Genomic DNA, 13,071 nt, shown 5'->3' with positions numbered 1-13,071 from the left:
CCTCTGCACTAAGCCTCCCCTTGTCTCCTTCGTGTTTTCCATTTCCCCCTGTTGTCCTTCACCCACCTCCTCACCCCTCCGGCTCCCTCTCCCTACCTGGTCCATCCTCACCCTCGTTGTCTCCCGTTTACCTCCCCCTTTCTCCTCCTTTCGTACGTGCCTCATCCCCATCTCCACCTCTTTCATCCTCCCTTCTTACTCCTCTACCTCCATCTTCCCCCTCTCCTTCCCCAGATCCTCCCATTCCCTCCCCTCCTCCGTCTCCCCTCCCTCCCGGTATCCCTCCTTACTTCAGACGGGATCGATCTGTTCCCGAGCTTTACATTTAGATGCCTTTTATGTTCAAATCAACACAACTAAACTACCTTAATTCTACTCCAGCTTTGGCTCATAAATAACTAAAATAACAGCGACTCCCCTCCTCATTAATTCCACTAATGCTACAGTCAGATCAGCCGAGGTTGGGTCTGAAATTTAGTGTTTTTACAGAAGATCTGTCTGACTTAAGTGCCACTTTTTGCAGATGAGATTAGTGTGACTGAATGTTCCTGTAAATCCTATAGAGTCTATGTCAGGTTTTTAGCTCACATTTTATATCCTGTCTTTGGGACTTTTACTCTGTTTCCATCCTTTTTTTGATCTGGTCGTGTCTACTGTGTATGGAGGGCTGGTTCAGAAGTCACACTCCAGTGTTTAAAACGTGTAAAAGGAAAATCATTAACCCTCTGAACCTGAAACAGTTTCTGGGTGTTCTTTTTTTTTTTTTTTCTTTACCCTGTCACATTTTTACTCATTTTTCACTGCAGTATAAAGTCCTGTAGCTCTGTGGAAACAGAAGAACAAAGTAGAGAAAACTCAAAAAGGTTTTCTGTGCAGTAAAGCCATTTATGATGCTAGAAATCACCCCAAAAAAGTTGGGTTTTTGTGGTAATTTGATTTACACATAATGAGAAACTGCCCACATGCGTCACCAATAATGGAAACAAATGGGGAAAATGAGCAGCACAGAATATTTAATTTTTTGCCCAATCTGGTGACTAAATTTGAATATTTATGGCAAATATTTAAACAACACATGTAAATAAATTTATTTTGATTAAAAAAATCTGGATTTTAAGCTTAGATTTGATCGATTTCCCAACGCTTTTCAGATTCTGGGGACGGTAATCGGTTTCATTTTGGTATTTTTTAATGATAATACACCTTTTAATGTCACCAGCAGGATTTCGGGTTCAGAGGGTTAAAGAAGTGTTGAATTTTTTTTATACCTTTTGGATGCAGCAGAACAAGATGTAAACACAAAAGAACTGACATGTTTTTATCATTTGCACATCTTTTAAACATACACTACCGTTCAAAAGTTTGGGGTCACTTATTTTTGAAAGAAAAGCAGTTTTTTTTTAATGAAGACAACATTAAATGAATGAGAAATCCAGTCTAGACGTTGTTAATGTGGTAAATGACTATTCTAGCTGGAAATTATTAATAGAATATCTCCATAGGGGTACAGAGGAACATTTCCAGCAACCATCACTCCTGTGTTCTAATGCTACATTGTGTTAGCTAATGGTGTTGAAAGGCTCATTGACGATTAGAAACCCCTTGTGAAATTACTTTAGCACATGAATAAAAGTGTGAGTTTTCATGGAAAACATTAGACTGTCTGGGTGACCCCAAACTTTTGAGATCAAGAGTTGTTTCTGACTTCCTGATGAATTAAAATCTCATGCCTTCTCACCTTTTAGCTCTTGTTTGCTCTCCTGAGGGAAATATTTGACTTTTTAGCTCCTAAACTTTCAGTATGCTCAACCAGTAATTTGCTAACCCAATCAATCTGTTGTTTGGTACTAGTCTGATAGCTCACAGTGGCTTTATAGGTTTATTGCTTTTATTTTTATGAATGGATCCTCCAACAACTAGCTGACAACTTATACTATCTCTGAACCATGCCGTATTAATTTTATTGATCAACCATGTTTTGTTTTCCTCAAAATCTTTCAAACTGGTTTCTATGCTTGGTCTTTGAAACACAGCCTGCAGTTCATCAGTTCAATCAGTCACTTCTAGATGTGCAAAGGAACAAAATTAGTTTAAAATAGTTAATGCAAATGCTCAATTTCTTATTTTTCATATGAGACATGTAGAATAAAGTGATTTTGACGAAATGCGGCCATTTTTAGCTTCGATTTGGTTCGTTGTTTTTACAAAAGAACTGCAGGTCAGCTGAATATTTTCAGAATTTTTGTAATGTGACTGTTTTCGCAGCTGAGTCGGTCATAAGTTTACAGTTGTGTAGAGGAACAAAGAATTTTTTTGTTTTTTAGGGAATGTAGTTAATGTAAACGATTCATTTTTTGCCAAATGTTTTAAACAAGACATGTAGAATAAAGTGATTTTGATTTAATATGAGAATTTTCAGCTTAGATTTGGTGAATTTTTCCAATAAAACAGTGTGTCACAAGTAATTCATTCAAGGACGGTCTAAAAGGGGAAAAATCAGAGTTTTTTTCTGCTTTAGAGTTTCTTGCTCGGATAAATGGTGTAATTTTTGGGAATTTTTTGCCTTTCAAATCTGCCACTAGCCTTTTGGATTCTAAAGGATAAAGCCTGTAAAGTTAGCAACTAGCCAATGAACATGTGGGTGTAATTAGCAGCTAAAGAGCTAAATAGTTTATTCAGGAGCTAATAGAGAGTAAAATAGAACTAAAAGGAAAGAACTCGCATTCATCGAGTGAAACAAACTCCACTCCAAATGAATCCTGATGTTGGATTTGTTACTAGAAGATGTGTAAATGGAAGCAGTTTGCTAAAAAGTTCATCATAACTTTAAAAAGTGTTGCGTTTACAGCCTGTTCTGACTCCTACACAGAAAATCCGTTATCTGAGACATGTTTGCGTTACTTTACGTTGTGACTTTTGAACAAATGCAGCCCTTAAATGTCTCAAGTGTTTCTCATTTCACCACCTCCACCACTCTACCTTCTCCTTCCCTCTTTTATCTCTTCCTCCCTCTTCCGTGCTCTGACCCTCTAATCCTTTACTCCTGCCATCCATGCAGAATACCACAATATAGATCTGGAGCTGCAGACCCCCTCAGACCTCAACTACGTGCCCCCGACCCCGCTCCGCTCCGACGACTTCTTTAGCGAGGGCGACGCTAGCGTAGAGTCCCCTAGCAAGTCCGCCCTAACTAGACCTAGCGACCTCTCCCTCACTCAGACCACCAGTACCTCCAGCAGCGACCCCCTCACCGTGGCCCCGGGGCCCGGATCCAAAGCCCAGGAGCCGCCCCTGGTTGGCCCTGAAGAAACGGGGATGTCCGTGGAAAATAAAACCGGTCCGGATAACGACCGGAGGGCTGTGGAACAGTCAGGGAAGGCGACGAAGCGAGAAGCAGAAGTCGTCGTGGAGGCTGCCTCGGACGCCGGACTCGGGAACGGAAAGGAGGAAAAGGAGGAGGAGGAGGAGATGACCCAGGAGAGGCTGCAGAGTCTGCTGGAGGATATAAAGCTGGAGGGAGGCGTGGAGGAAGAGGAGATTACGGAGGAGAGGGTGAACGCCATCCTCGAACAAGTACGGCAAGCAGAAAAAGACGTGTGCTCAGTTCCAGGATGGAGGAGCGAGGAGACGGCAGCCCCCGGACAAAGTCCCAACACCGAGGAGGGCAGGTGGGGCTTCATCTCATTCCCAGACATAAATACATTTAACATCAATCCACAGGTGGTATGAGGACACCTGGTGGTAGCCCTTCATCGGGCAGGTGGTCATATTTGGTAACTTCCGCACACGTTAAATATGGCGTTGCCTTTCCACCCAGCCAATCAGAGATCATTCTACCTTACAAAACACTACATCATGGCGTTTGACCAATCAGCAGAGGCCTGGAACGTATCAAACTTTCTCTTTTCTCTGAAGTTGGAAAAAGACGAAAAGATATGAGATGTATGGACATGTAGCTGGTAAAAGTTAATGACCTTATTCTATTCGTTTTCAGGTGTTATTTTAGGTTTGTTTTTCATTTAGTGTGTTTCATTTTCTCTTTCTGTGTCTTTAAGATACCTTGGAATGTCTGAAATAAATCAAATAAGTAAAAGTATGTGCATTTTTAGATATTTTGCAGGTTTTATGGCAATAATTGACCAGTTTAAGACCGTTTTGACTCCTGTTTTGACGTTACCTGCCTGATAACAGCACTTTGGTCAGCTCAGGTTGCGTTTCAAAGTGTTCCATTAATAAATTTGATTTAATCTGATAAATATCCGTATTTTATTTGGCTCGTTCAGCCCCGACAGCCTGGTGGATTCTCTGGAACAGACGCCAGCTCAAAACGGAGGTCACACCGAGGCGTCCGGAGACAGGAAGAAGAAGGAATCTCAGGAGGACAGCAGCACAGCGGGACCAAGCAAAGGACGGGAAGACGGAGGGGACCGGTCCCAGCACAAAGTCCAGGTGAGAACCGCTCCAGACCAACGTGTTTGTCGATAGTTTTGTTATTAAAATTCACACACAGAATACCAACACACCTCATGTTTTTTTTTCAGCCGTATTTTATCTTAACTTAAAGCTTCAAAAATGCTCATCAGCAGACTTTAAAGGATTCATTTTAGCTTTAGTGGGATTAAGTTTTACTAGAGTTTTCATTCAAATTTAACCCTCTGAACTCAGAAACCATCTGGTGGTATTGTTTTAAAGAAATGTCAAAATTACACCAAAAACGTAAAGAATCATCAGATTTTCAACTTTCAAACGGTGCTTGAACTAGTCATATGACATGCGGTTTCATTGGGAAAAATAGGCTTTAAAAAATTGCCAAAAACGCACCGTTTACACAAACTGATTTCTGTGAAAAACAATAAATTCTGTGCTCCTGAGCACAACCTAGAAGCCATGATTGACTCAGTTATGACCAACAGATATGTGACAAAAATTCTGGGAAACAAGTATGGAAACAAAAAATGGAAAATAAAACACAGTTGAGCAACAATAAATAAATGCAGCAAAAACAGTAAACTGAGGAGGAAGTTGATGGAAGATACATTCGGCATGGTGAACGATCTTTTTACAGCTGATGAGCAGAGAGAAAACTTGACCAAAATGATTGAAAGAATTGTCTGAAGTGACTTAAACCTGTCCAAGTTATTGAAAAAATATGTCCAGAAAGACTTGAAACTTGTCCAAAATGATCTTGAGAGGAAAATCAAACCTGCTGAATAGATAAAATAAATGCAGCATGGCTCAGAAACAGTGAACAGAGCAGCAAGTTGATGGAGATACATTCACCATGGAGAAACTCCTTTCTACTGCTGATGACACTCAAAACTGGACTAAAATTTGCCCAAAAATACTCAAATTGTCCACAATGACTCAAAAATGGTCTATTTGAACGTATTGTTATTCATTTTTTAACTCTTTTAAAGCAATTTGAGACCAAATTTGAGTTAATTTAGGAAGATTTTGAGCCAGTTTTAGACTGAGAGGATCATTAAAATAAATGCAGCACGGCTCAAAAACAGTAAACAGAGCAGCAAGTTGTTGGAAGATACATTTAACACGGTGAAACGTCAGAGTAGTGTTAAAAATGACTAGTTTGTAGAGGCTGTAGAAGTATAAAAAAGCTGCAAAATACCTGCAGTTTGTAGAGTCACCATTATTCCCAATGTTAGTAACACCTGCTGGCACTTTAAAGATGTTTCCATGTTGGTTCCAGTTATTTTTATTCATTTATAAAATGAGTAATTGAAGAAAGCCAACATTTATTTTAGATTTTCATGATTTCTTGAACTTTGTTAGCACCAAACACAGCTGAGAGTCTCCATAGGGGTTTAGGACTTTATACTGCAGCGAAAAATGAACCCACAGTGAATAAAAATAATAAAAACCTGCTGGAGGTTCAGAGGTTCAAACATTAAAACTACACCAGGAAACCTTAAACTGACGACACGTCTGGGTGATTAATGCTGCCTCCATCAGGGGAGACTTACAGCCGAAGGGTCGGACTCTGAGGAAGAAACCACCGTCACCACCAGAGTTTACCGCAGACGGGTCATTCTGAAGGTGTGTGGAGCAGCTGGAGGCGGCGCTGTAGCTAAAGATCTGAGAATCTTCACAAAGATTCAGGCAGAAAGAGGATTTATCTGCTGCTGAGTGTGCTGAGCATGACGGTAGTGGTAGCAGCCGGCTTCGTTTGTGCAGCTTTAGTGTTTGCAAAAGCGAGAAAATGCAGGAGAAAGGAGAGTTATGGTGCAAAACTTAGATTTGCACATGAAAAACCTGAGCGGGGAAGTTTAAAAAGTGATACTTCTGCATAGATTTTCTGATGTGCTGAGGTGGAAAAGTTTGTAAATCACAACTACATGCGTCATCTGACCTGGAGGATTCTAGTGGGTGGAAATTTGTACTAATCTTTGAACAATTTTCTGGATTTGTACTGAAAAAATACGCTACACTTGTCAGAAAAAGTGTTTGTTCGGCATCGCTAAAGCCTGAAGCTCGACTCACTGCTGCTGGTGTGAGCTGCTTCACTTCCTGCTGTTTTGTTTGGCTGCTGTTTGAACAGAAAGTTCAAACTTACAATTGGAAAAGGGCAAGAAAAAAAAAGTGCAAATATTTACATTTGAAAAATTGCAACTAAAGAATTCTGGCATTTTCCTCCAAAACAAAACGATTAATTGATACTTAACTGATTTATTGATGTGTTTTTGTGTCTGGTGTTGTTGAATGAGCTTCATTCTTCTTGTGCATGAAGGATTTTTGGTTTGAAAATGGAATTTAATCTAGTTTGCAGCTGAACTTTTATATTTTTCTGTCTTTTTTGACACTGATTGGTGTGTTATTTCGCATCTGTAGCTTCTGCTTGTTGTTTCAGTGTCTGTGCTGCTGCAGGTTTGTGGTTTGAAGTTTGAACGCAGCCCGTGAAACAAATCAGCATCAGCCGGGTTTCCAAACTGTTAAGGTGGACTCACGAGTAAAAATTTCAGGCTTCAGTTGTCATTTCTTTGAATTGGAGAGATGCCATGTGCTGCAGAACTGAACTGCTGCTTCGTTTTGTTTGTGGCGGAAAAATGAGAAAAGTTCCACTAGTGATATTTTGCACAGGTGTACTGTACAGCTGCAGTAAAACTGAAAATCTTGTTGTCAAAAGAATCAGAATAACAGCAACTCTGACTTCAAAATGAATGGAAATACCATGATTTATAAAACATACTAATAATAATAATAATAATAATAGATTGAAAAATGTTTACGTAGTTTTCAAAAACTTTAATGAAAAGAGAACTTTTCAACATTTATATAGACAGGAAAGACATTTTAGACTTATTTTATCTTAACCCGCCTGTTGTCCTCATTTGTGTGCTCCAAAAATATTGATTCTTTGTCTGAAAGAAATTTAAAAAATTTTTTAAAAATTCCCCAGATTTCAGAAATTTTGCAAAAACCTTCAGGAAGAAAATTCTCATAATTCCTTAAAGGTTTCCCCTTACAACTTTTATTTTTTAAAAGCCCCCAAATCTGGCAACAAAATTCTAGTAAGTGTTTTTTTTTTTAAAATGAGTAAAAATCCTTCAAAAAAAATCCTAAAAATATCTAAAGTGATTACATATATTTCAGTAAAACTTCTAATATTTTCTATTAGAAAAAAAGGAAAAAAATCAAATTTTTTTGTGAACATTCTTAAGAAACATTTTTAACCTTTCTTTTTTTCCACCAAAAAATGTTAAAAGTTTTACTGATAAATAACTGTTGCCCGTAAATGAGGATAACGGGAGGGTTAAGGAAAAACCTTAAAAAGGGGAAAGAGTCATTTTTACTTCACAGCAACCTCTCAAACCTTAACACAACACACACATGTGAGCTCTGCCTTATCTTGTCAAAATGCTAAATATTGGTTGTATATATTGTTATAAAAACTGTAGAATATTTTAGCAGCTTCTCACCAACAGTTCTGCAGCACAAATGGAAACTATAAAGTATGTTTTTATTGATTTGACCACTTTAAAAACACAGTTAATCCTGATTTTGAGCCACATCGACGGTTTCAAATCATTTTTCTTGACTTTTCCATCTTGTCTGTTTGGAAATGCCGGTGAATAACAACCATCGCCCTCCTCATCCTTCACTCCTTCATCTGTACTATAAACTTTTATCGCAGGGAGAGGAAGCCAGAAACATTCCTGGAGAGTCTGTGACCGAGGAGCAGTTCATAGACGAAGACGGGAATCTGGTCACCAGAAAAGTAACCGTCCTCATCCTCACCTGCTTCATCCTCATCTCACAAAAAAGCACAGAAACATCTCATTTTTTTACGGAAGCATCACGAACATCTTCTTTCACACATCCAAACCCTCCTCTCCGTTATTTCCTCCTCATGCTTTGCCCCTACAGGTGATCAGAAAAGTGGTTCGTCGGATTTACAACTCGGAGGAAAGGAGGGAAAGCGAAGGCGAACTTTTAGCCGACGAACCGGCTGCTGCTGCTGTTGATGCTTCTGATGCTGTTGATGCTGCTGTTAGTGCAACAACAGCTGGAGCAGATGTTGCTCCATCAGCCGGACCCTCGGGGGGTAAAAGCAAGAAGAGGGGGAAGCGGTCCCGACACAAGGACGAAGCCCAGAGAGGGAAAACTGAGGTTTAACGTAGTTTAGTCTCAGCTCACTGACACCTGCATGAAGCTGTAGCTGAATGTAAACTGACTGAAATCACTCAGACTAATATAAAAGAAGCAGTTCAAGATGGAAACCTGAAGGAAAAACGCCCAAATCTGTAGATACATGTAGCTTCTATCCACGTGTAGCTTTGCATGTTTGCGTTTTAAAGCCACACAGATGAACAGAGAATGACATAAAACAGCAAAAAAAACAAAGTCAACTTCTAGCAGAAGCTGCTTACGTTCCTTTGCTCATCATACTTGTTTTCTCAGCAGCTATCAATTATTTTAGTGACCGAGTATTCTATCGATTATTCTAGCGATTAACTGAGTGATTCGATTCCGTGTTTGGCGTTAAAGCATCAGAAGTGGAAGTTAGCGTGCTGTGCAGCAGAAATCTGTGGGGTTTCATATGTATACAGTAAACAGGGAGGGCCATACGCTTCAATACATAGGAAAAATACATATTTTATCTTGGACAGCCGTTTTAATGTGCTCTATATGATTACCATGTTTAGAAAACATATTGTGTTCTCCACTGTTGATGAGCTTGCATTAGCACAGCTGAAGTTCTGCTTGTTATGGTGATTCCTGGAGATGATTTATGTCTCACATCTTCACCTGATTTATTTATTTTATTTGGATTTATTTAAGTTTTATTTTCCCAGGTAAGTTAGTTGAGAACGAGTTCTCATTTTCGATAATGACCTGGTCAAATTATACACCGTGGTCTTCAGAAGATATCGTCAAACGCATCTTCTCGGGTTTCCGAAGCATAAAAACATCTACATTATACATTTTCCTATGTATGGAAACTTATGGCCCACGCTGTAGCACTGCGGTATTGTACATATAAAGTATTCTACTGATATAGTATCGTACAGAGACAGTCTGACTGGTAAACTGTCTCCGTAGTTCAGCATTATGGGTCCGTATAGGATGAAGTCTGGGTCCTCTTAGTGACCTGTGGTCTTGGATGTAGTGGATTAAATGAAGCCCTCAGAGAATTTTGTTATTAATAAATAACTCAAATAACTCGAGGGCTCATTTCAGCCCGACTACTGTCCAATCTGGACCAAATAAAGTGTCAGTTCAGATTCAGAGCCCCTATTATTCTACTAAAATTGTACCCAGGTGTCCCAGGTTTGTTTTGGTCCGGCGGTTTTCATGCATATCGCAAAAAGTTCAAAGAAATACAGCAAAAGATTCCAGAAAAAGTTGCTGCGGTTGTTATACTGATAAACTGAAGCAGATAGAGTGAACAAATCGGCCCATTTCCGTGACCTGAACTCTGATTTCAGTGCTGCTCTGAGCTGCTTGTGTCGGAAAATGTGTGTTTTGCAGTTTGCTGTGGTTGTAACTGTGACTGTTTTTGTAGCTCAGTCGTTGATTGAGCTTCAGATCTACTAACATTAGATATTCCACTAATATAGAAAAATCTCTGTGTTGAGCATGTGTGATTATGTCTGTAGTCATTCTAACCCCTTTTTTTTTTTTCTCTCCTTAATTAAACTTTCTTGCAGCATGTCGCCTGATGTTGCTGATCTGAGCTTCTTTAACTCACGGTTCACGTTTAGCCCGAATACTGCTCTAACTCTGTGTTTTCTTTCTTTTTCTTTGTTCATGATCCTGGCTGCTTCCTCTGCTCAGCCTGGAGACGCTTCCAACAAGAAACAGGGCAAGAAGAGTCAGTCATAACAGTGGAGTTCTCAGATACGCCTGGTAAGAAGCTAACGACATCTTCACTGTGATACACCACCAGTCAGAGGTTTTAGAACGCTTAATTCTTCTATTTTTTTATTGCAGTTTAAGTAGTTCAAGTCCAGTGAATAGCTTGAAATGGTCCAAAGGTAAGCGGTGAACTGCCAGAGGTTAAAAAAAGGTAACATGACCCAAAACTGAAAAATAACGGACATTTCAGAATTATACTAAAAGGCCTTTTTCAGGGAACAGAAATGGGTAAACAACTTAAAGTTGTTCTGCAGCAATGGAGCTTGATTCAGTCTTGAAAGTTGGTGCTACCAAATCCTACAGATGTCTCAACTTTTCTAGATTCCTTCCAGCCCCCTCTGTCTGCATAAAAGTAGTGTTGGAACCCACCGTGGCACCAAACCCTCCACAGCTTTATTAGAACAGTATCGTAATGCAGAAAGTAATGTGCTGCTATAAACATGGAGAGGGGAAAAAAAGTGCAGCCGGTTTAACCACATTTTTCTTTTAAATCACCTAAATTATACCATTTTTAGAGCTACAAACTGTAAAAACAAAAAAATCCTGCAGATTTTTAACTTTTAAACAGCCTCTGAGCTAATAGTCTGTAACATGCGACTCTATCAGGAAAATTACCCAAATCTAGAGTTTAGCATTAAAATTTATCCCGGTTTATAACTCTCTAAACAACCTCCAGCATGTCTAAAAGGCATGGTTTCCTTTAAAATCACCAGAATGACAATTTTTTTTAGAGCTACAACTTGCATAAGCAGAAAAATGATGCAGTAACTGAGTGGAGACTAGAGGCTTCTCTGTGCACGGCTCCATGGTTATACTGCAAATAAAACAAACAAAAAAAAGAAATCCTGTTTTTAAAAAAATGGTGAAACTGATGGAGTATTGTAACATTTAAAAACGTTAAAAAGCTGAAAATAACTGCAAACATCTGGTAAATAATTGTTTTTTGTGGATTTACATACACTAAAATAACTGTAAACGTTTTTGACACAAACATGTGAATTAATACTTTATTATTTTACTTAATAACAAGAATTATAAAAACTGCTACGACTACAAATACTACTACCACTGCAACGACTACATTTTGGTTTCTAAATAGATTTTTTTTTTTTACTTGATTTATTTATTTGTTCTTTGTTTTCATTTCGGAGAACAATAAGACATTAACATGCAGAATTTCCAATAAAAAATGGACGTTTGACAGGTGGTGTACATCCAGAAAATCAATCATTAATAATCTGTAGATCCAAAATCAAATGGTGGTACGGTCCACAGTGTTGCTGTATCAACCATGCAACAAATCTGTCTTAAATTGGTTGAAAACTTTTTGGAACTAGACCTCTTGCATGAAAAAGTTCATTAGTAACTGGATACTGCACACCTCTGTGCTATGAGTCCATCTGCTCATCAAATTTAAACCTAATTTTGTGATTTTCCTCCTGCAGGTCCACCGACGTCCAGCATCCACTCTGGGAGGAGCATCAGAGGAACATGTCAATCAGCCGAGTCGCGTCTAAAGCTTTCACTTTAACAAACGCATGGTTTTCAGCAAGACAACGTTTACTTTTCTTTGATTTCGCATGAGCATGTCACCAAACTCACTCACCGTTGGGGAACGCCGCCTCGAGGACTCGCATGGACGTGAGCCAGACGTTTTCCGAAGACGGCGCAAAACGAGGAGAAAAAAAAAACCAACCGCTGACGGATTGACTCCACTCTGACACTCGCCTTATATCGTCTATTTTTCCTCCTGGACCCTCAGTATCGGGGTTGTACCACGTGGTTCTTTTTTAAAAAAGAAAAACAAATGAAATATAATGGTAAAATGGGTGATTTTTTTCTTGTATATAAATGACACTGTATAAAAATCTTTAAAAACAACAGAAACCAGTAGCTTCACGGATTGTTTCTGCACTGATTGATGAAGCTTTGCCGAGAGGTCGACACTGTTTGAGAAGCCTTGACCTTGACTTGCTCTTCCTAAGCCAATATATATAAAAAAAACAGCCGAATGAGAAGCGAATGGAGAAAATAACAAAAAACACACTGCTTGGTTTGTTTCTTTAACAGCTCGGGGCGTTCTGCAGACTGCATGTGGCGTCACTTTACTTTAACGCTTTTCTGTTTTTCCTCCTAACTCAGAGCACTGTAATAAAAATCAGAGGGTTTCTGTCTGAGCTGCACTCATGATGACTTTTTACTTTAACGGAAACACTCCCGATGTTTCGTTAGCTCAAAGCGCTAGCAGCCCTCTGTGTGTGTGTGTGTGTGTGTGTGTGTGTGTTTGTGTGTGCGCGCATGTGTGTGCGATTAGCATCCAATAAATCCCGCCTATCTGTAAACCCGTCTAGAAGTTTAGGCTTTTAGGTCGACTGTGGTTTTAACATAAAATACAAAACCAGGAGGACTGTTTTTATTTACACCAGAACAGAGAATCTCATTTTGAAGCTCCGTTAAAAACTCCTTTGTACCGACGAGACTCCGATCTCAATTTTACACGTTAAAAATGTGATTTTCTGTTCCCGTGTATTTCTTATTTCTTGTCTTTTTGTTGTTTTTTTTCATACAAATCCACCCCGAGCATCCGTTGTCGATGATAAATCTGGTACCGACATGTATGACCAACCAACATAGCCTACACTGGATGATCCAAGTAATTATTTAAGCAGAAAAATAAACTGTGTTTAAACTCAACAA

At 39.2% G+C, this 13,071-nt stretch overlaps 1 protein-coding gene across 1 annotated transcript in view; it reads left to right on the top strand.

Annotated features, from left to right (window-relative positions):
* The window catches only part of LOC110954653 (ankyrin-3-like), a 185,263-nt gene extending 172,192 nt beyond the window's left edge, over positions 1-13,071 (top strand). The window contains 6 exon segments of the mRNA XM_051939494.1: positions 3,059-3,668; positions 4,284-4,449; positions 8,150-8,233; positions 8,383-8,625; positions 10,294-10,365; positions 11,820-13,071. Coding sequence (XP_051795454.1) covers positions 3,059-3,668; positions 4,284-4,449; positions 8,150-8,233; positions 8,383-8,625; positions 10,294-10,341 — 1,151 coding nt within the window. The 3' untranslated portion in view covers positions 10,342-10,365; positions 11,820-13,071.

The sequence above is a fragment of the Acanthochromis polyacanthus genome, chromosome 19 (genome assembly GCF_021347895.1).
Source record: "Acanthochromis polyacanthus isolate Apoly-LR-REF ecotype Palm Island chromosome 19, KAUST_Apoly_ChrSc, whole genome shotgun sequence".
Classification (NCBI taxonomy): domain Eukaryota; kingdom Metazoa; phylum Chordata; class Actinopteri; family Pomacentridae; genus Acanthochromis; species Acanthochromis polyacanthus.
This window is presented reverse-complemented; position numbering and strand designations above follow the sequence as displayed.